This window comes from Chiloscyllium plagiosum, chromosome 20, assembly GCF_004010195.1.
Source record: "Chiloscyllium plagiosum isolate BGI_BamShark_2017 chromosome 20, ASM401019v2, whole genome shotgun sequence".
Lineage (NCBI taxonomy): Eukaryota > Metazoa > Chordata > Chondrichthyes > Orectolobiformes > Hemiscylliidae > Chiloscyllium > Chiloscyllium plagiosum.
The window spans coordinates 1,453,724-1,477,260 of NC_057729.1; the positions used below are offsets into that span (position 1 = coordinate 1,453,724).

The following is a 23,537-nucleotide window of genomic DNA, read 5'->3' on the forward strand; positions in this document are numbered from 1 at the left end:
GAAGTCTGGGTGACATCTCCTCCAGACTTTAAAAAATGGCAATTGGATGCAGTTCGTGGGCCAGATCGGAATCTCCTTGTCAGTTGTTATATTGGTGCTTCCTTTGGAATCAGGAATTATATATTATGTAGACAAATGGTAAATCTGAACAGAAGCAGTTTATTGATGATGCTTATATCTGCACAGTTGGTTCTAGAATGGACCTAACCTCTGCCTGTCTGGATCACCTGACCAGCTCTCTTAAATAGGTAGAACCCCCAACAACATACATAACAATCAGCTTTACACAATTCCAAAAGGGCATCTGACAGCTGAGATCCAAAGAGGCTCTTGGTGAAAATAGAATCACTGGCAGAATACTGAAGTACAAACAAATTAATTTTTGACTTCAATATCAACTCTCTGTCATTCCATAAAATTGTACCAGATTTATTTGTTTTGAATTCCACATTCGCATCTACTCCTGATATTCCTTGTATGACAGCTTGTGAACATACATGGAAGAAGACCAGTCAATCCCTCAAGCCTGCTTCACCATTTAATAACACTAGGGCTGACCTGATTGTAACGGCAAAACCACATTCCCATCTATCCCTGATAACCTTTCATCCCTTGCTTCGTGGGAATATATTTACCTCTGCCTTAAATAGGTTCAAGCACTTTACTTCCAAGAAGAGTGTTCCAAAAATTCTCAATCCTTGAAAAAGAAAACTAAAGCCTTACCTCTTTTAAATGGTTAACTTCAGATTTTTAAACAGTGCCTGGCCTAGTTTGAGATCCCTAGCATGTCCAATTTCACAACAATCCTACCATTCCAGTTTGTAAAGCTCCTTTGAGCTGCTTCTGATGCACTAATGTCTTTCCTTAAATAAGGTGACAAACGCTTTGCACATAACTCTCTGTTTTCCCTGCATAACTGAAAAACAGCATCTCTATATTTGATTCCTCTCACAGTTAAAGTTTTTTTTGGTTTTCTAAATTTTTGCAGTTTTTGTATACAAATATTTTGTGATTCATGCTGTAGATCCCTCTGTATCTCAGAGCTCTGCAATCTCTCAGCATTTTGTGCTTTCTTTTAATTCTTCCTTCCAAAATGGAAAATTTCACATTTTTCCATAATTACAGTCTATTTGTGGGATCTTTAACCATTCACTTCACATTTTTTTTTCTGAAGGGACACTCAGCTTGAAACATTGACTGTTTTCTTTCCATAGGTGCTGCCAGACCTGTTGAATCACTCCAACAATTTCTGTTTTTGTTTCAGATCTTCACTGTTTGCATGTCTTTGGTTTATTATGTATTTTTGTTAGCCTCCTTCTGTCCTTTTCACAACTTACTTTCCTATCTAACTTTATGTCATCAGCAAATTTAGCAACCATATTTTCATCCTAGTAATTTATATAAATTCAAAACAGTTGAAGCTCCTAGCTGATCTCGCTGGCACACCACTGCATAAATCTTAAAAATCTGAAAAAAGACCTATTCCCATCTAGTATCTGCTTCCTGTTAGCCAATCTTCTATACCTGCCAATGTGCTCCCTCTCTCATGCCAGTATGCTACCCTTTACATCACAAGGTTTTGTTTTCTGCAACAAACATTGATACCTTAGCACATTCTATCCACTTGTCCTTAAAAAAAACTTCAGTAGATTGGTCAAGCATGATTTCCCTTTTACAAAACTATGTTGACTGCCTAATTATCTTGAAATTGTCCAGTTTTCGTTCTATAACTTCTTTAAGAATAACTTGCAACATTTTTCTTATTGATCATGTTAAGTTTATCAAGACGGTTATCATTAAGGTTATCATTATCAAGAATATTTTTCATGTCTTAAAAATATTCAGTGACTCGCTTTCCTCTAGCTCTGAAGCCGAAAGTTACAAAGTCTCACACAATCTGTGAGAAGAGAAATAAATCCTCATCTCTCCTAAAAATTCATGCCTTAATTTTAAAATAGTGCCCCCAGTTCTGGATAGACTCATATGACGAAACGTCCTTACCATGTTCACCTTATCAAGAGCATTCAGAATCTTATACATTTCAATTGAGTCAGCCCTCAATCTTGGAATTTTCTGTAGAACCAAGTCCAACCTGTCTAACCTCTGCTTTGAACAATCCACTCATTTCAGGTTTCAATCTAATATTCCTCGTTTGTATGCCTTCCAATATATTTACATTCTTCCTTACATATGGAGACCAAAATATCAATCAATATTTGAGCTGTCATCTCATCAATGTCTTGTAAAACATCTCTCTTTTTATATTAAAGTTCTCTGATAATAAAGGATATATTTCCCTTCTTGATATTGTGCTTAAACTGCAGACTAACTTTTTCTGACTTATGCACCAGAACACCTAGTTCCCTTTGTACTTAGGAATTCTGCAGTTGTTCTTCCTTTAATAGTACTTTATTTCTAAAAAAGGTTCTTGCCAAAATGAACATCATATTTTTCCACATTATACTCCATCTACCATATTTTGCCCACTCAATCAATTTATCTCTATTTGTCTTCCGAACGACACACTTTCCTAGCTAGTTTGTATCATCTGCGAATTTAGCTACCAAGACTTTGGTTAAGTGAATTGTAAAAATTTGAAGCCTCAGCTCAGAGTACTGCGAGACTCTACTCATCTCCTGGCAATACCATTTATGCATACTTTCTGTTTTCTGCCAGTCAGCCAATCTTCTGTTATGTTAGTCTGTCACCCCCTTACCATGAGGTTTTACTTTCTGCTGTAAATTTCCATGTAGCACTTAGCAAATGTCTTCTAGAAATTCAAGTACAATGCATCTACAGATTCTCATTTAACCACAAAGAAGTCAAATAGATTGACCAAGCGTGATTTCTCTTTTAGAAAACCATGCTGAGTCTTCCCCATTACTTTAGGTTTTTTCCATATGCCTAACCATAACTACCTTAGTGATTGCTTCTAAAACCTTTCCCATGACCAACACTAGGCTCACTGTCCTCTAGTTTCCTCTTTTTTGCTTCCCTTCATGCTTGCATACAGGAATATATTTATCAGTTTCCAGTGTAACAGAACCTTTCCAGAATCTAGAGAATTTTGGAAAATTAGCACCAACACAACTACTACAACATTAGCCACCTCTTTTAAGACCCCACCATGAAATCATAGAGTCATAGAGATGTACAGTACTGAAAAGACCCTTCAGTTCAACTCATCCATACTGACTACATATTAGATTAGATTAGATTAGATTACATTACAGTGTGGAAACAGGCCCTTCGGCCCAACAAGTCCACACCGACCCGCCGAAGCGAAACCCACCCATACCCCTACATTTACCCCTTACCTAACACTACGGGCAATTTAGCATGGCCAATTCACCTGACCTGCACATCTTTGGACTGTGGGAGGAAACCGGAGCACCCGGAGGAAACCCACGCAGACACGGGGAGAACGTGCAAACTCCACACAGTCAGTCGCCTGAGTCGGGAATTGAACCCGGGTCTCTGGCGCTGTGAGGCAGCAGTGCTAACCACTGTGCCACCGTGCCGCCCAAACCTAAATTAAATAAGACCCATTTGCCAGCATTTAGCCCTTATACCTGTAAACCCTTCATTTTCATATATCATCCAGATGCCTTTTAAATGTTGTTATTAAAGCAGCCTCCACCACTTCCTCTGGCAATTCATTCCATACATGCACCACCCTCTACGGGGAAAATGTTGCCCCTTAGGTCCCTTTTAAATATTTCCCCTCTCACCTTAAACCTATGCCATCTAATTTAGGACTCCCCTACCCTAGAGAAAAGATCTTGACTATTCTCCCCATCCGTGCACCTCATGATTTTTTAAAACTTCAGTAAGGTCACCCTTCAGTCTCTGATGCTCCAGGGCAACTAGTCCTAGCCTATTCAGACTCTCCCTATAACTCAAACCCTCCAACCCTGGCAACATCCTTGTAAACCTTGTGAAAGTCCATCAGGACGTGGAGATTTGTCAGCCTATAGCTTCATCACTTTGATTAATATCACTTCTCTGGTAATTGTAGTGTCACAGTGGTCCTCTCACTCTTTCACATCCTGACTCAGCTGTTACTGGAATTACTTTTGTATTTACTTTTTCATTTTTAAATCCCTGTAGAAACTCTTACTATCTGGTATCAGATTTCCAACTGGCTTTCTCTCATACTCTAATTTATTTGTTTTGATTAGCCCGTTAGTTATTCATAGCTGTTCTTATTCTGACCAATCATCACAATTCCAATCATCCTTGTGGATTCATATTATTTTTTTCCCTGACTTCTTTAATTAATCTTAAATAGTGGTCCTTCCTTTAAAATGTTTCTTTATGGTAGGACTTTGTATGTGTATGTTACACATACACACACACACACTGCGCATTCTGAAGAATCCTTCAAAATATATGTCACTACCCTTCATTGATTTGACCCTTAGCCTAGTATCCCAGTTTACTTCATCCTAACTCCGGTTTCAAGCCCATATAGTTGACTTTATTTAAGTATAAAATACTAACCTTAGTCTCAATATTTTGCCTTTTAAACTGAATATAAAATTCAGTCAGTTGTGGTGTTGGGTGGGCGGGGTGTTCCTTTACCCTGAAGTGATTAATAGATTGTATCACATTACACAATGCCAAGTTGACTTCAGCCTGTTTTATGGTTGATTCCATAACAGGCTGCTCTGGGAAGGCATCTCAAATTTTCTGAATTCCTTATTTAGGGTGCTAATGTCAGTCTGATTTTTCCAGTTTATATGCAGTCTAAATTCACCCAAGTTTATTGCTGCCTCTTTATCATAACATCCCAATATTTCTCTTGGTATACTTCATTCTACATTATGATGACTGATCAGGAGCTTGAAGGCAACCTGGCAGGAAACACAGCCATCTGCACTCTTGCACTTTACTGCAGGAGAATGTTGACAATCTCCTTTGTTATACTATCCCCTATCCCCAACCACCACTGCATTTCTTGTTCCTCCTTGGTTTAAAAGGTTTCCTGTCCTATTGTGTTGTCGTTAGTTAGTTCATCCATGCTGTGGCACACACTCTCATCCAAACAAGCTGAGAAAACTTTAAATCTTTTGAAAAGTTGCAAAGGCTGATGCTGTTGCCATCTGATTTGCTCACATGCCTCACTCAGTCACATGGTCTTGTCCCTGACAAATCAGAAGACTGTATTAAATGTGCTGTAACTGTCTCCTGGAACAAAGAATTCAAAGAACTTTCCACCCATTCTGAAAGAGTGTTAATGATTTAATTTTCTTGATATTTTATGAAGCTTACCACCAATTTGTACGTTATTTGAATACATATGGGTTGGATAAATCTTAATCACTTTTTAATCACTGGTTGAAGGAACTAAGGGAATTGTTGCAAAGTTTGTACATGAAAGATGGAAGTGGACAGGTAATGTTGAGGCAAGGAGGCTGCAAGAAGACCCGAACATACTAGCAGAGTGGGCAAGGAATGGCAGATGGAATACAATGTTGGAAAGTGTGAGGTTATGCACTTTATTAGGAAGAATAGAGACAGACTGTTTTCACAATTGGGAAACCTTTGGAAATTTGAAGCACAAGGGACTTAGGATTTAGGGACCCACTTTAGGATTCTTTTAAGAGCCATACGAAATTTTGGGACCCGTATGTACATAAAGATATGCTGGCCATGGCTATCGTCTGGAGGAGGTTGACAAGAATGATCCCAGGGATGAAGGGCCTGTCATATAAGGAATGGTTAAGGACTCTGGGTCTCTACTCGTGGAGTTTCAAAGGGGAAATCTCATTGAAACTTACACAATGCGGAGAGACCTGGATAGAGTGGACATGGAGAAAATGTTTCTACTAGTAAGAGAGACTAGGACCGTAGGGCACAGCTTCAGAGTGAAGGGATAAACTTTTAGAATTGAGATGAGGAATTTCTTCAGTCAGAGAATGGTGAATCTGTGAAACTCATTGTCCCAGAAGGCTATGGAGGCCAGATCATTGAGTATATTTAAGTCAAAGATTCTTGATTAATAAGGGAATCAAACTTTAAATAGAGAAGGCAGAAGAATGGGGTTGAGAAACATATCAACTGCGATTGAATAATCAAGCGGACTTGATAGGATGAATAGCCTAATTATGTTCTTATATCTTGCAATTACTAAACAGCTATCTCTTGTTATGAGAGTAGAGCGAGAATCAATTAAATCCACAGAGAAAGAATGTAGAAAACCAAAAGGAACCATGCTCCCCACTCACCAAATGCTCGGGTTTGTACTGTTTCTTCAGCTGCTTTAAGGAAGCACTCTTGGCACAAATACATTGATTGATTTATTTATTGTCACTTGTACCGAAGTACAGTGAAAAGCTTTGTTTTTGAGCTTATGACCTCACTCTCTCATTTGGAAGTAGGAGAACACTCTAGGGGATCTCTCAGACATCTTAATTTTGACTGTCTTCAACAAAGACAACAACTGGTGGTGATAACAGAGAGATCTCCCTTCTTGTCTTTCACATAGAAGGTCATTTCCAGAGTCCTCCTCCTCCTCCTGGAGAGCTTCGTTCTGAGTCACAGTGCAGATTCCATCCACCACGACACTCAGTGGACGTACATTGAAACATAGAATTTAGGAGTGTGAGTGAGCCTTCCAACAAGTTCCACTATTCACTTTGAACATGGTTGATCAAGCAACTCAGTACCCTGTTTCTGCTTTCTTCTCATATCCTTTGTTACTTTTAGCCCAAAGAAATATATATATTTTTTGAAAACATTCAATATTTCGGCCTCAACCACTTTCTATAACAAAGAATTCCACAGACTCACCACTCTGTGGATGAATAAATTTATCTTTATTTCTGTCATAGAGTCATACAGCCACACAGCATGGCCTTACTCCTCAACCTTAGACTGTGACCTCTGACCCTTGGTTCTGGACTTCCTGATAATTGCATCTACCCCATGGTAGATCATGGTACAATTGTATGAGTTTCTACACAGTTATCTTCTGTCAGACTAACTTGCCCAGCATTGAAGTACTCATGCTTGATTCTTGCAATCACGCAGTCAATTAGCTGCATTGAGCTGGCCTCATTGGCCTTGCACTCTGTGCTGTGAGCTTTGTCATGGCGAGCAGTTACCAGGAGAACAGAGAAAATGCTTCAAGAATTTCCACCAACCCTTCTTGGAAAAGTAAGTACAATTTCCTACTGAGCTGTTGGAATCTTTTGCTCAAGAACACTCAAACTGGAGAAGAAGCATCTATGAATGTTCAAACCGTTTTGAATAGTCTCCGACAAGCCCAGGTGGAAACATGTAAAGAACAGAAGGTCCCATCCAGCCATCTCTGCAAAACTACCTCCCCAAAGTGGCAGCGTTTGTGGATTTGGTATTCTTCAGAGTGGAAAACAACTTGTGCCTGGTTTTGAGGCACTGCAGAGAAGAAGAGGAAGACTGCACCAATGGATCAAAGCTCAAATTACTCCATTTTAATCTGTTTTTGAAGAGTATGAGACTTCTGAGAAGTTTCCATTTTAGTTTCTACTTTTCAGTTTCAGTTTCCCTAAAGTTCAGATTTACCTTTAGTTGACTGAAGTTTCAGATTCTGTTCCAGTTTCTGTCTCAAAGCCTACAAGCTTTTAAACTAAAAAATTCATAGCCTCAACAGAAAATAATAACAGTGCTTGTATTCCTTATTTTCTAAATGATGGGAGATGATGGATCTTTTTTCTCATAGCAAGCAATCTTTGATCAACTATGATTAAAACGGTATAATCTTTTTCTGTTGTAGAAGATCACCGCCAACAGAGTTGTTGAAATACTGCAAGAGCAAGATGATGAAAGTTCAGTCTCACAGAAAGCACCGCTAGGTAAAGAAAGCTGAAGTTCATGTAGACTTCAGGAACTGATTTTGTATCATGCTTTTGTAGTTAATATTTAGCTTTTATTTTAGACAGAACAGACGACATTGTTCCTGACTCTCAACTTGTGATGTTGAAAGAAAAGCCTTTGTAAGTTTCATATAGTATTCATCTGTAAGTTCTTTGAAAGATTGATTTAAATTTTCATTCAGTTAAAGGGTTCATAATGGCTCTTCAGTGTAAAAAATTGAAGATGTGTAAATTCATTTTCTACATTATACATTTGTATGGTCAGTGAAAGCACGGAGCTTCAACAGAAAATCAATGAAAGTACCTTAAAGTGGGTGTTATTTAGATTTTTTGATCAAAAACAAGAGAAAAGATATGATGGGCTAAATATCTTGTAAATATCTGGCAATCAGACATGTATCTTTCTACCTTAAACAGTCTTAGGATCGAGGTTCCAAAGCTTTCGATGGTAGAGTCATAGGTATGTACTGAAAATGTGTTGCTGGAAAAGCGCAGCAGGTCAGGCAGCATCCAGGGAACAGGAGAATCGACGTTTCGGGCATAAGTCCTTCTTCAGGAATCCTGAAGAAGGGCTTATGCCCGAAACGTCGATTCTCCTGTTCCCTGGATGCTGCCTGACCTGCTGTGCTTTTCCAGCAACACATTTTCAGCTCTGATCTCCAGCATCTGCAGTCCTCACTTTCTCCTCATAGGGATGTACAGCATAGAAACAGACCCTTTGGTCCAACTCTTCCATGCTGATCAGATATCCTAAATAAACCTGGTCCCATTTTCCAGCTGTTGGCCCATATCCAACTAACCCTTCCTGTTCATATATCCATCCAGATGTGTTTTAAATGTTGTAATTGTACCAGCCTCCACCATTCCTGTGGCAGCACATTCCATACCTGCAGCATCCTCTGCGTGAAAATGTTGCCCCTTAGATCCCTTTTAAATCTTTCCCCTCTCACCTTAAATATATGCCTTCGAGTTCTGGAGTTTCCCCATCTCTGGGAAAAAAAATCTTGTCTAGTTACCCTATCCATGCCCTTCATGATTATAAACCTCTATAAGGACACCCGTCAGCTTCCTATGCTCCAGGGAAAATAGCCCCAATCTATTCAGCCTCTCCCTGAATCCCAAGCTCAAATCATCTAACCGTGGCAACATCATTGTACATCTTTACTGAACTCTTTCAAGAGTCACAACATCCTTCCTATAGCAAGGAGACCAGAATTGCACATAGTATTCCAAAAGTGGCCAAACAATTGTCCTGTATAGCCACAGCATGACCTCCCAACTCATATACTCAATGCACTGACCAATAAAGACAAGCATACCAAACACACTCTTCACTACCCTGTCTACATGCAACTCTACTTCCAAGGAACTATAAACTTGCACATCAAGCTGTCTTTGTTTAGCAATACACACTAGGACTTGACCATTAAGTATGGAACTCCTGTTCTGATTTGTCTTTCCAAAATGCAACCCCTCACATTTATCTAAATTAAACTCCAACTGCCACTCCTCAACCCATTGATCCATCTGATCAAGATCTCAATTTTGGTGCCATCAGTAAATTACTAACCATGCCTCCAAAGTTCACATCCAAATCATTTATATAAATAATGAAAAGCAGTGGACCCAGCATTGATTCTTGTGGCACATCACTGGTCACAGGCCTTCAGTGTGGAAAAGCAACCCTCCACCATCACCTTCTACATTTGAGCCAGTTCTCTATCGAAATAGCTAGTTCTCCCTCTATTCCATGATAGAGAAACTTCACATTCCTCTGATTAAGTTCCTCCTTGTCCATCTTGTTCTGACATGGGTGATGATAACTCAAGGCAACCCCAACAACTTGATGCACCTAATTTTGCTTTATTTAAAAAAGGTACACAGTAATATACTGCAATAATGGTAATGTGTAACAAGCTTAGCTAATGCTTACAGTGGGCGGCACAGTGGTTAGCACTGCTGCCTCACAGCGCCAGAGACCCGGGTTCAATTCCTGCCTCAGGCGACTGACTGTGTGGAGTTTGCACATTCTCCCCGTGTCTGCGTGGGTTTCCTCCGGGTGCTCCGGTTTCCTCCCACAGTCCAAAGATGTGCAGGCCAGGTGAATTGGCCATGCTAAATTGCCCGTAGTGTTAGGTAAGGGGTAAATGTAGGGGTATGGGTGGGTTGCGCTTCGGCGGGGCGGTGTGGACTTGTTGGGCTGAAGGGCCTGTTTCCACACTGTAAGTAATCTAATCTAAGTAATCTAATCTAATCTAATCAGTCTCTAGTTACCTGATTTGTGTGGACATGTCTAAGAATCAGTCTGAAACAGGTGATCAGCCTGCTGTATTCCTACCTCCAGTCATTGATCACAACACATATGCTAGCCAGCTATTGCACATTGTGTTATGTCTCGTTCTTTGTATCCAAACTGCGTGGTTAATACTTGACATTGTCCATTTCTCAGTGATTGTTCTTTCACCTCTTTGAGCACCTGCCTGTTTTTTTGGAAGAAGGCTTACCTCTCGGTTTTAGTGAATCATGGCCAAGACCAGCCTGATTCCTCCTAATCATATTGGTGACTGTCTTGCAGCTTTTGTGTTGCAAGTCAGGTACAATATTTATCCTTTAATCAACCACACTTTGCTTTTTTAACAAATGGTCAGTTTTCACAACTGGTTTTAACAGGACTTTTGACCCAGATGCAATGTGCTGGTTTACAACACCTCATTTGAGCAAACATATCTCTTCAGAAAACACAAAGCCATAATCCAATTGATTGACTTTTCAATTAGGCAGGCTTTATATGATTTTTCTCATTTCGGCTGAAGCAGCAAATTTAGGGTTAGAATCCACATCTGTTCTTCCTAGTATTCATTTTGCGTTTTGCTCTTGTGCACCTTGACCATCTGTTCCACTTACACCTTCTCCCCCTCTTTTTCCACAACTTAAAAACCATCATTTTTCATTCCAATGCATTTCTGAGGAAAAACCACCAAACATTAACTGCACCTCTGTCTTCACATATGCTGTGGAGGTGTCTAAGGTCTTCCTCTCTCACTAGCACCTGATGAAGGAGCAGCTCTCTGAAAGTTAGTGTTTTCAAATAAACTGTAAACTGGTGTCGTGAGATTTTTGACCTTCATATATGCTGCTACAGCTGTTGACATTCTCCAGTATTATTTAGGTTTATTTCAGATTTCCACGTTCTGCAGTACTTTGCTTTCCTCTTAAGATTGATCTGTGTTGTTTCCGGACTTCTGCTTCTCTTGCTATATAAATGGTTTTCTGCAGAGTTCGGTGTTCTTTGGCTGAAAATTTTGTCAGAGTCTCAGCAGTAATGCCTATGCAATTAGGTGTCATGTCAAGTCACCATGGTCGTACCTCTCCACATGTCTGTAGAGATCACTAATGCAGCCATCTTTGATTTCCCTGGATGTTGTACATTTGTGTCACATCTTGCACTTTCAATAATTTTTTTACTTTGTGGGTTGAAATAATTGTCAAAGGCTTTAAATACCCCTTAAATGAGTCTGTTACTTCTGATACCATAACCATAAGACATTGGCCTTTCAGCCCATTGTATCCATTCAACTGTTCAAAAAAGGTCATGGAAATAACTCCATGTCAGTCACCAAGTCACCCTTTATTTACATATGCATGGTACATGATACTGACTCAGCTAGCTCAGAGCCGGCTCCTCGAATGAACAGAACCCCTGGCACTGCACCCCAACCACTTGGACTCATGACAGGACATAAACCTACAGCCACGCTCAGACAACAATTCATCAGAACAAAAGATCCAGTACCCAACATGTGCAGGAGAAATGTAGTGTGTAAAGTTCCATGCAGGGACTGCAAGAAACACTATATAGGACCAACAGGCAGATGGCTAGCGATCCTCGTTCATGAACATGAACTAGCCACTAAACACCACAAGCAACTGTCCCTAGTAGCTATACACACAGATGACAAGGACCACAAATTTGATTGGGACAATACAACAATAATAGGACAAGCCAAACAGAGGACAGCCAGAGAATTTCTAGAAGCAGGTTACTTACCCTTAGACTCCATCAGTAAACACATTGACCTAGACCCAATTTACCAACCACTGCAACAAACAAATGGAATTGGCAACCGGCAACTGGAGGCAGCAGGAGTGCAACCAAATAAATTCCAACTGACACAGAACAGTAGCACTTCACAGGAGGCTCCGCAACACAAGGATGTTACCTAGAAAGGGGACAAAATATCTGCAAACTAACTTCCCAGCTCGGCGAACGTATCCATAACAACTACACCTGGCACATAAGCTACAAATCTTTACACAAACCTTGATCTGCTGTTTATATCTGTTAGCCAAGACTGCCTGATTAGACCCAGTTAACGGCCCCTCTCAGGGAACTCCCGTTCTATGATGTCCACCTGGCTGACCTTGTTCAAATCACTGAACTCATGATTGATTTGATCATTCTCAACTCTATTTTCCTGTCTTTTACGCATTACCCTTCATTCCCATCCTGATTAAAAATACTGTCTATCTCAGCATTCAATATATTCAACTTTAACTATAAGCCACAACCAGAAGAAATCAAACAGGATTAGGCTATTTGGCCCCTTGAGTTTGATCTGCTATTTAGTAGGATCATGGCTGATGTGGCAGTCCTCACATCCATTTTCCTGCATTTTCCCCAAAACCCTTGATACTCCTACTGATCAAGAATCCATCTATCTCAGCTGTAAAAGTACACTAGGACTCTGTTCCTACACTCTCAATACAAGGAGTTCTAAAGAATCTCCACTCTGAGAGAAGAAATTCCTCCTCATCTCAATCTTAAATTGGTACCCCTTAATTCCGAGACTATGCTCTCTGGTCCCAGATTCTTCCCACAGGGTAAGCTTCCTCTGATTACCTCATAAAAAATCCTTAAGAATCCTCAATCTCTCAATGACATCACCTCTCATTTTTCTAAACTCCAGTGAGCAGAATTATTCGTAGCCATGATGTGGAGGAGCCAGTGTTGGACTGGGGTGGGCAAAGTCAGAAATCTCACAACACCAGGTTATAGTCCAACAAGTTTATTTGGAAGCATTAGCTTTTGGAGAGCTGCTCCTTCATCAGGTAGCTGATGAAGGCTACCTGAGAAGGAGCAAAGCTCCGAAAGCAAGTGCTTCCACATAAACCTGTTGGACTATCACTTGGTGTTGTGTGATTTTTTTAACAGAATTAATGACTCAACCTTTCCAGCTCTCTGTGCTAAGAATTCCACAGATTGCCTGCCTACTGAGAGAAAAACAAAATCCTCCTCATCTCTGTCTTAAATGGGTAACCCCTTATGCTGAGATTATGCTTCTCATATTAGATTCTCCTAACAAGAATAACAACCTTTCCTTATCCAATCTGTCAAGTCCCCATGAATGTTGTATGTTTCAGTAAGACCGCCTCTCATCTTTGAAACTCCAGTGAGTACATGCCCGACATACACAATCTCTGCTCATAAGACAGTGCTTTCATACCCAACCTACTGAACTTTCTCTGGATTGGATCCAATGCCAGTATATTTTGCAATAGGAAAAGGGTCTACAAGTATTCATACTGTTCAAGCTGTTGTTGGACTAGTGCATGATGTAGTTTTAGTAAAGCCTCCCTACTTTTATAGCCCATTTCCTTTGGAGTAAAGACCAACATTCCATTTATCTTCCCTATTACAGGTGGTCCCTGACTTACAAATGGGTTCCGCTCCTGAATACTTTCATAAGTTGAATTGTACACAAGTTGAAATACATATGTCTGGATGACATATTAATACTTTTACAGCTTAGTATGTATACAGTAGTTTCTAAAGCCTAAACCCAATATTTATTTAGTATTGTATACAGGATGCAACATAACAAATCCGTGAATCTTACTTTAAATATTGATGCTGGCTTCTGTGTCAGGAGGTGCATTTCTAGGAGGGGATAGCAGAGCTTATTTGGAAAAGATGGTCAAGAAGGAAGTGATACTGATGGAGATGTTGCTGGAGTTGATGAGATTGGTTCTGGATGCTTTTACACCACCTTGAAACATTTCAAGGGAAAATTGAACTGAAGTGTGTTTTCTTCAAATATTTCTTTATATCATTGCAGGCACTCACTGATAGCTTTCTTGATCTTGGTGTATTTTGATAACTGTTGCAAGAATTTCTGGGATCTGATTATTTCCCTGCTATACTCTGATTCTTATCTGTAGAAAGTGATCAGACCCATAATAGGGAAAGCAAATGGAATCTTCAGTGTTTAAAACTATCTTTCTTGCTTGCTATAGCAAGGGACTACAGAGTATCTGAACACGATCCACTGGAGACCTAGAACAATGGACTACAAAGGCAGTTGAACTCTTAAATTCGGTTACACAAAAATAACACTTCCCAATTAAGAGATTTAGCTTCCAGGAGTTAGGCTGGAAGCTAAAAGCTAGGACAGACAGAGTCGTCATCTCTGGGTTGTTGCCGGTGCCACGTGACAGTGAGGCAAAGAATAGGGAGAGAGTGCAGTTGAACACGTGGCTGCAAGGCTGGTGTAGGAGGGAGGGCTTCAGATATTTGGACAATTGGACTGCATTCTGGGGAAGGTGGGACCTGTACAAACAGGACGGGTTGCACCTGAACCAGAAGGGCACCAATATCCTGGGGGGTAGGTTTGCTATTCCAAATGCCCCTCTGGAGACTGATCACCAGAAACCAGTTGGACGCAACATTAAAAGGGTGCTGCTGTTTCGGATAGAAATGCCATCTTTGCAGAGAGACATTTAACTGCTGTTCCGTTTGCTCTCCAGATGGTTTACATAACATCCCTTGGATCAGGAGCAGGAACAAGTCAATTGGCCCTTCAGAAAGGTCACGGTTGATCTGGTTGCTCAAGGTACTGCCTATCCTGGATAACCTCACTCCCGTTACTCATCAAGAGTAGAGTGCCTTCTGCCTTCAAAAGTATTTCAAGGCTCTGCTTTCACTGCCCTTTTGGGGAAAGAGACAGACAGCATTTGATATCATCTGCATTGTATGAGCCAGTATCAAATATCGCAAGATCAGAACAAATTGTCTTCTCATTTGTTTCACGGCTGGTTGTGGGATCTTTCTGTGCGTGAATTAAGAACAAAGAACAATACAGCACAGGAACAGGCTCTGAGACCTTCTAAGCCTGCACTGACACATTTTGCCCTTCCATTCTAAAACTGTCTTCACTCATGGGATCCATTTCCCTATATCCCCTACCTATTCATGTACTGGTCTAGATGCTTCTTGAATGCTGCTATAGTGTGTGTTTCCACCATCTCCTCTGGCAGCCTGGTCCAGGCACTCACCCACCTTTGTGTGAAAAACATACCTCACACATCTGCTTTAAACTTATGCCCTCGCACACCTTGAACTCGTGTCCCCTAGCAATTGACCCTTCGACCTTGAGAAAAAGCCTCATACTTTCCACTCTATCCATGCCATTCACAATCTTATAAAGTTTGACCAGGTCGCCCATCGGCTTCCTGCATTCCAGTGAAAACAAATCAACTCTATTCAACCTTTCCTCACAGCTAAAATCCCCCATATCAGGCAACATCCTGGTAAACCTTTTCTGTTCCCTCCCCAAAGATTCACCCTTCTTCTGAGAATGTGGTGACCAGAACTGTACGCAATATTCCCAGTGTGGCCTAATGAAAGTTCTGTAAAGCTGCAGCATAACCTGCCTATCCTTATACTCAATGAATAAAAACAAATCACTTTAGAACCATTCTGGTAAATACAGTACATAGTTTGAAACAAATTGACATTTATAGCCTTTGATATGACAATTGTTGTGAGATTTGAAAATTCATTAATTGGCTATGGAGTATTTTGAGACGTCCTGAATTTACTGCTACACTTCCCAACACTACAATGTGACCGCACTTCTGAAGGACTGAATTGGCTGTCCAGAGCTCTGTATTGGTGAAACTTGGGGCAAAAATAGGCCATTCAGTCCTTCCAGCCTGTTCTTCCGTTTCACATAGTCATTGTGTGATAACTATGTGATCTGCTTGTATTGCTCACAAGACAAAGCTTTCCACTGTGTCCCGGTACATGTGACAATAAATTCAATTCAATTCATTGTCTCTTAAACATAAAAATCCATCTCTTTCTTGAATATAATCAGCAACTTGGAATCCACAGCTTCTTGTGGTCACACACTTCACAGACTGACCAGCCTCTGCATGAAGAAATATTTCCTCATCTTAATCCTCAATGGCCTAACAACCTGTCCTCAGACTGTGTCCTCTGGTTTTAAACTCCCCAACCTGGGAAAATATCCTCCCTACAATCTAAACCCCAGAACAGTGAGCTGTCAGTCCTGTTCATGTTTCAGCCAAGTTTCTGTAAAAGCTCTGAAATCCCAATCCCATGTACTTAAACACACTCTGAGTTTATCAGCCTTATCTGGAAGACCCCTTGCACTGAAATAAATGCAATTTCGTTCTTCAGAGTTACAATGTACCCTGATTCTCTCTTTTCTTTCTTTTCTAATTGGTGTGCTCTCTTCACATTCAGAACCTTCCCCACCAACCTTTCTATTTACGCCATGACTTGTAATTCCTCCACTCTCCTCTCTATCTGTATAAAGTCTCTTTGGGTGGAACGAGCAAAGCTCCCTGCTAAGATATGGGTCCCTTTCCAGCTCGGGTAAGACCTATCCTCTTTGAACAGGTCTTTTCTGTCCCAGAGGAGACTCCAATGTGTGCAACTGGACTTGAAATCATACAGAACTGAGATTCCAGACAACATCTATGTTGATCTTAGCTGGGCAGTTGTAGGGGTGGCACAAGTTGAAGGAAAAATTGAGGACTGCAGATGCTGGAGATCAGAGTCAAAAAGTGTGGTGCTGGAAAGGTGTGGTACTGTGGTCAGGCAGCATCCGAGGAGCAGGAGAGTCGACGTTTCAAGCATAAGCCTTTCATCACATTCACGGTGAAGAGCTTATGCTCAAAACATCGACTCTCCTGCTCCTCGGCTGCTGCCTGACTGGCTGTGCTTTTCCAGCACAACACTACGTGGCACAGTTGAAGTCAACCTTCCTGAGGTAGAACAGGTAAGTGTTTGCACTTGATGCGGATAACTGGTCCCGTCTTGGAAACTGGTTTCTGCTGAGCACAGACGAGAGCATGATTTGAGGTGGGAACTTGACTGTCAGAAAAAGCTCCCAAGAAGCAGCTCCAAAGGAATTTTGAAGTCTGGCAGCACTGAGGGACTTGCATCTCAGCAAGTGCCTTCAGCTTTGAGCCAAGGGGGAAGTGGGTGGAAGTGTGGACAAGCCCCTGATCTCTCCTCGTGATGCTCTCTTGGGTGCAAAGCTCACCACCTCTTCTTGAAAGTGGTCCCTTTGAAGACAGGTGCAGGCAGCAGCCGCTTGAGTTCCTCCTCTTCACCCCCCCCTCCATTAGCCCTCCCCACCATCACCAACGACATCTGCCAACACGGATGAGGTTGGAGACGATGTGGTTTTGCCAAGAGGCTCCTTCACCTCATCCCAACAACAGTCTACTCACTCTCACTGGATGTCATTTCTCTGCTTTGCAGAGAAGATTTACCAGGATGTTGCCTGGAATGGAGAGGAAGTCGTACGAGGATAGGTTGAGAGTTCTCGGCCTTTTCTCGTTGGAACGGCGAAGGATGAGGGGTGACTTGATAGAGGTTTATAAGATGATCAGAGGAATAGATAGAGTAGACAGTCAGAAACTTTTTCCCCGGGTACAACAGAGTGTTACAAGGGGACATAAATTTAAGGTGAAGGGTGGAAGGTATAGGGGAGATGTCAGGGGTGGGTTCTTTACCCAGAGAGTGGTGGGGGCATGGAATTCGCTGCCCGTGGGAGTGGTAGAGTCGGAATCATTGGCGACCTTTAAGCGGCATTTGGATAGGTACATGGATGGGTACTTAATCTAGGTTAGAAGTTCGGCACAACATCGTGGGCCGAAAGGCCTGTTCTGTGCTGTATTGTTCTATGTTCTATGTTCTAAGAGATGTACAGTTATCGAAATCCAATCACTACTATTGATTAGGTTTACATCATTAATAGAATGTGAGTATAACTAACTAATCACAACATAAGAATGCCTATCCAGTTGTAGTATACAATTATGAATGATGATTTATTGTCATTTCTCCTCCACGATGTCACCTTTGCTGCCACTGCCACAGGAAGATGAAGAAGAAAATAAAAGAGGACAGAAAGGGTAAAGAAAGAAGGGAGAAAGTGACAGCCTGGAGTGGATGGGCTCAGGAGCTCAAATGCTGCCTACCTTGCCAGTGCCGCCATCTTAATGGGGTGTTGCAGTAAAATGAGTGAGAAGGCCCGTACATATTATTAGCTCTAGCACCACAGGCAACAATTTGTTCTTCACTTAATGGTTTATGTCTGGCTTGTGAAATCGATCATCATTCTTTCCTGTCTTGTGTCTCAGGTGTTATTTTTACTTCTCTCGCAGCACAAGAGGTTCAATGAATAAACAACCTGTTTAAGGAACTGTAAGCCTTATCATTCCTTTGTTATATTGCAGGCAACTTGCCTCCAAGAGCAAATGGTATTGTGATCCCACATGTCGTCTTGTGAAATGTTTATAGTCTTTGATGTTTAATACCTCTGGTGTACCTTCTTGAGAACTGACGACTTCCAATTTTGTGTTCTTTTAGGTTGATCCATAGCTAACAGCTATCGACAAAATTGGGAGCTGAAAAAAGCACAGCAGTTCAAGCAGCATCAGAGGAGTGATGTTGCTTGACCTACAGTGATTTATCCAACTCCGCACTTTATGAACTTTCCAGCATATGCAGTCCTTGCTATCTGCACAGCAAATAGCTGGCAACTATTAATGTTACTCTGCACAATACATTTTTCGTTTAAACCCTTTCAGTCCCTCCTCTTAGCCAGTGGTTTACCTACACAGTTTAATTTTATATGAGGAGACCTCTGTGATCCTTTGGGAAGTCAGATTTCTGGATCAGGGGAGGCATTCTAAACTACCCAGCTGTAAGTAGCAGCTTCCATACTTGCCCTGTCCTCCTTTTGCATAGGTGCTACTGGTGTGTAGTGAAGGGTGGTCATAATCTTCATTGTTCTTTATTGTTGATTGCACATAACTATTGCCCATATAAGCAGTATTCCTATTTGAATAGTCAATCCCATTCTGGTTATGTTGTACTAATTAGTTATTCATCTTCTTGCATTTCTTGGCAATTGGTAATCTCACTAATGATGGCATTCTTAACCTTGGGAGAGGCGATAGTCTAATGGCATTATCACCAGGCCATTAATCCAGAAACTCAGCTAATGTTGTGGGGACCCAAGTTTGAATGCTGCCAGAGAAGCTGGTGGAATTTGAATTTAATTTAAAAAATCTAGAATTATGAATCTACTGATGACCATGAAACCATTGTTGATTATCAGAAAAAAAGTTTGGTTCGCTAATGTCCTTCAGGGAAGGGAATCTTGCCTCCTCACCTGCTATGGCCTACATTGTCATATAGATGTACAGCACTGAAACAGAGCCTTTGGTCAAACTTGTCCATGCCGACCAGATATTCTAAACTGATCTAGTCCCATTTTCCAACATTTGGCCCATGTCCCACTAAATCCTTCCTATTCATGGACCCATCCAAATGCCCCTTAAATGTAATTGTACCACCCTCCACCACTTCCTCTGGCACCACCTTTCAAACATGCACCACCCTCTGTGTAAAAATGTTGCTCCGTAAAGTCCCATTTAAATCTTCCTCTTCTCACCTTAAACTTATGTTGTCTATGGATTCCCGTACCCTTGGGAAAAGACATTGATTATTCACCCTATCCCTGCCACTCATGACTTTGTAAACTTCTATAACGTCACCCCTCACTCCAACACTCCAGCCTATTTAGCATGTCCCATAACTCAAATCCTCTAACCCTGGAAACATCCTTGTAAATCTTTTCTGAACCCTTTCAAGTTTCACAATGACCTTCCTATACAGGGGGACCAGAATTGCACATGATATTCCAAAACTGGCCTAACCAATGTCCTGTACAGATGCAACATGACCTCCCCAACTCTTATACTCAATGCACTGTTCAAAAAAGCAACATACCAAATGCCACCTTCACTACCATGTCAACATATGAGTCCACTTCCAAGGAACAATGAACTTGCATCCTAAGGTCTCTTTTTGGCAACATTCCCCAGGATTGTACCATTAATTGTATAAGTCCTGTTATAACAAAATGCAGAATATCACACTTACCTAAATTAAATTATTTTTGCCACTCCTTGACTCATTTGCTCATCTGATCAAGGTCCCGTTGTACTCAGAGATAATCTTCACTGGTCACTACGCCATCAATTTTGGCGTCATCTGCAAACCTGCTAACCATACCACCTGTATTCATATCCAAATCATTTATGCAGATGACAAAAAGCATTAAACCCAACTCCAAAAAGTAGTGGACCCAGCACTGAATCTTGCAGCACACTGATGGTTACAGGCCTCCAGTTCAAAAAGCAGTCCACTGTCTCCTATCTTTGAGCCAATTTTGTATCCAAATCATTCACTGTCCCTGTGTTCCATGTAATCTAAACTTGCTGACAGGTCCAGGAGAACCTTGTTGAACGCCTTCCTGAAGTACATGCCCTCATCCCAAGAATGAATAAAACTACTACTTTAAAGATCCTTGGATGGCGTCTGCTGCAGTTCCAACAATTTCCACAGTTCCATTTCCCTTGTGTATGGAATTTTCTTGATTTCCTCCATCAGTTCTATTTCATGATTTACAGCTAATTCTGGCTTGATACTTGCATCTTCTATAATGACGATCAGTGCAATACACCTCTTTGATTTATGTGGCATCGCTTTGTTTTCTTTAATCAATCCCCTAGATTAATTTTCTTTATGGAATCATTTTTTAAAATTTTGTTAATTCTTTTCTTTTTAAAATGAATTTAGAAACTCCAGTTCTTTTATATACCTAGTGAGTTGTGTCTCATATTCTTATTTTTATTTCTGATTCATCTTTTTGTCATTCTTTGCTGATTTCATATCATATCCAATCTTCTGACCTGTCACCCAGTTTGTGTAATTATTAAACCATTACTGGTTCCTGTCATTTCAATGGGTTTGATATCTAACTAAAAACAGTATAGAGAAGTTAAATTTCCAGTCTAATATGATGCTTCAGTATTTTGAATAACGGTCTTATTATACTCGAAAAATTAACTTTGTTTCTCTTTCTAATGATGCTTTATGACTTGCTCATTTTCTCTGGCATTTTCTTTTTTTATTTTAGATGTCCAGCATCAGCAGTACTTTGCTTTTACTTTGATATCTATGTTCCATCTAGCTGTTTCAGTTGTGGAGTGCTAGACTGGCTTACACATCTGTTCTAAATACTTTGTTAAATGTGTTTTGGAAATCCGTATGTATCGTATCGACTGCATTAGCCTCATCATCTCATTCTGTTAGTTCATGAGAAAGCTCAAGCAGTTTAGTTAAATTTAAATTGACTTCGGTTTGTACAAGCTGCATGATTTAATGAATTAATTTTCTCATGATTTATAATTAATTAATTCATATTAAATTTAAAGCTTACAGGAAAACTCACCATATGATTCCTTGTCCTGTAACATCACCTCACTTCCAGGACCACCTGACCTCATAATTCTGACTCCTTAAATCATATCTGTCAACTCCACTCTTCTGAAAACACAGATTTTAACAGTTCTTTAATATCGTGGCCTTATAGATTAGAGAAAGAAAACAAGTCCCCTTGAATGAGTTACTTAACAGTTTCCTGTGATATCACACTTGGACTTTTTTTCCACTTTTCCTCAAAATTGCTTGCTGTGATTCTTGCTGGATTCCTGACATTACTTTTGACTGTGGGTTTAGACCCTGTCCTCGCACATGCTTGTTGTAGTACTTCCAGCATTAAATCTTTTAAAGTTCTGACCTTGTTATCATTTCTCTAGTTCATGGTGACATCTAGTAACTGATGTTACCATTTAAATTATGCATTGACTATAATTAGACAACTGAGGTTTTTTTTTAATATTTGTAGATTGCCTGGTCTTTTAGAAATCACCCAAAAAAATAAAAAATCCTTATCCAAGAAGAAGTGCTGGGTTTCTGATAGTCCTGCTTCAAGCTGTAGTACTCTGGAAAGACAAACTTCCTGTATGAAATACACCTTTCAGCAAGGTAATCTAGTTTGTCTTTAAAATGATGCTGTTTGTTTTAATTAGTATTTGTCTGATAATTTTTTACTCTTGAATGTAGTTAAAAGAATAGAATTGGAATATTGGCTGTTATGGCATATTTGTTACATTGATATTGTTGCAATCACGGAGACATGACTGAAGGAAGAGCATGACTGGTAGTTCAACTTTCCAGGCTGTTTCTGGCATGGTGGGGACTGGACAAGAGTGGTGGGTCCATTGTATTATTGATAAAGGAAACAATCATAGCTACAATGAGGCAGAGTGTCTTAGAAGGTTCTTCAAATGGTCTTAGACATGGAAAAGGGATGCTCACTTTACTGGGATTATTCTATGCTTCCCCCCTCCCCAGTAGAGGGAGATAGAGGAGCAAATCTATAGGTAAATCACAGAAAGATGTGAGAGGAAATGGGTTATAGTGGTAAGGGATTTCAACTTTAACTGGGATTGCCTTAGTATGAAAGGATTAGTTGGAGTGGAAACAAAATTTATTATTTAAGGTTTTTGAGAAGAAGGAGGTATAATGTGTGGATTGTAATGTTGTGGCAGTATTGTTCAGTTTTGATTGTTGAGCAAAATATATAACTTCTAAATTTATGAAAGCCATTTTAAAAACTTTATATCAGTTTGGAAGTTCCTTTACTTGAAATTATTTTCCTTCTCTTTCAAAACAGATGAAAGAATTATTAAACATCAAACATTTTGCTCAATATTTGATGAAAAATCACCAGGTCAGGGTCAATGCAACAAAACACAAACACTGGAGCAACAACAGCCAGATAAAGCAGCAAAGCTAACACCAGCTGAAAACCAAACAAAAACTGCAACACATATTAATGACAGTATGAAAAGAATAAATCATACCTTTGATAGAAGATTGCTTCCTTCAAGCTCAAAGAATGATTTTTCTAAAACTCAAGGACTATCCTTGGACTCTACAGAAAAGATGTCTTCAATTTGCTCCATTAGAAAGTTGGGCGTTTCTGGCAGAAAATTCGATGAGGTCTGCCATAATACTGGATCAAAAGAGCAAAACAATCCACAAAGAGGCGACTGTTCAAAGAGACATAACATGGATTTGACTTGCAAAAGTCGACTAAGTGATGAGGTAATGTTTTTAGTGAAAGAGTGTTTGCTCATAAATAATAATAATACTATAGGTTTCCCAGTAAATGTTTTACTTTAGAAGTACTGTTTGAGTATACTATATCTCCCACTCACAGCTTCCAACCTCATAGTCCGGGAACCCCGCACTGCCCGGTTCTATCTCCTTCCCAAGATCCACAAGCCTGGCCGACCCATTGTCTCAGCATGCTTCTGCACCACTGAACTCATCTCTACCTACCTCGACACTGTCCTATCCCCCCGAGTCCAGGAACTTCCCACATACGTTCGAGACACCACCCACGCCCTCCACCTCCTCCAAGACTTCCGTTTCCCCGG

General features: G+C 40.4%; 1 protein-coding gene across 1 annotated transcript in view; it reads left to right on the forward strand.

The window, feature by feature from the left end:
- Positions 1-23,537, forward strand: part of LOC122559939 (synaptonemal complex protein 2) — a 238,107-nt gene that overhangs the window by 1,452 nt on the left and 213,118 nt on the right. Inside the window, exons 2-5 of the mRNA XM_043710048.1 lie at positions 7,760-7,838; positions 7,922-7,979; positions 21,938-22,077; positions 22,769-23,202. Of these exons, the coding sequence (XP_043565983.1) occupies positions 7,760-7,838; positions 7,922-7,979; positions 21,938-22,077; positions 22,769-23,202 (711 nt within the window). The remainder of the gene's footprint in view (positions 1-7,759; positions 7,839-7,921; positions 7,980-21,937; positions 22,078-22,768; positions 23,203-23,537) is intronic.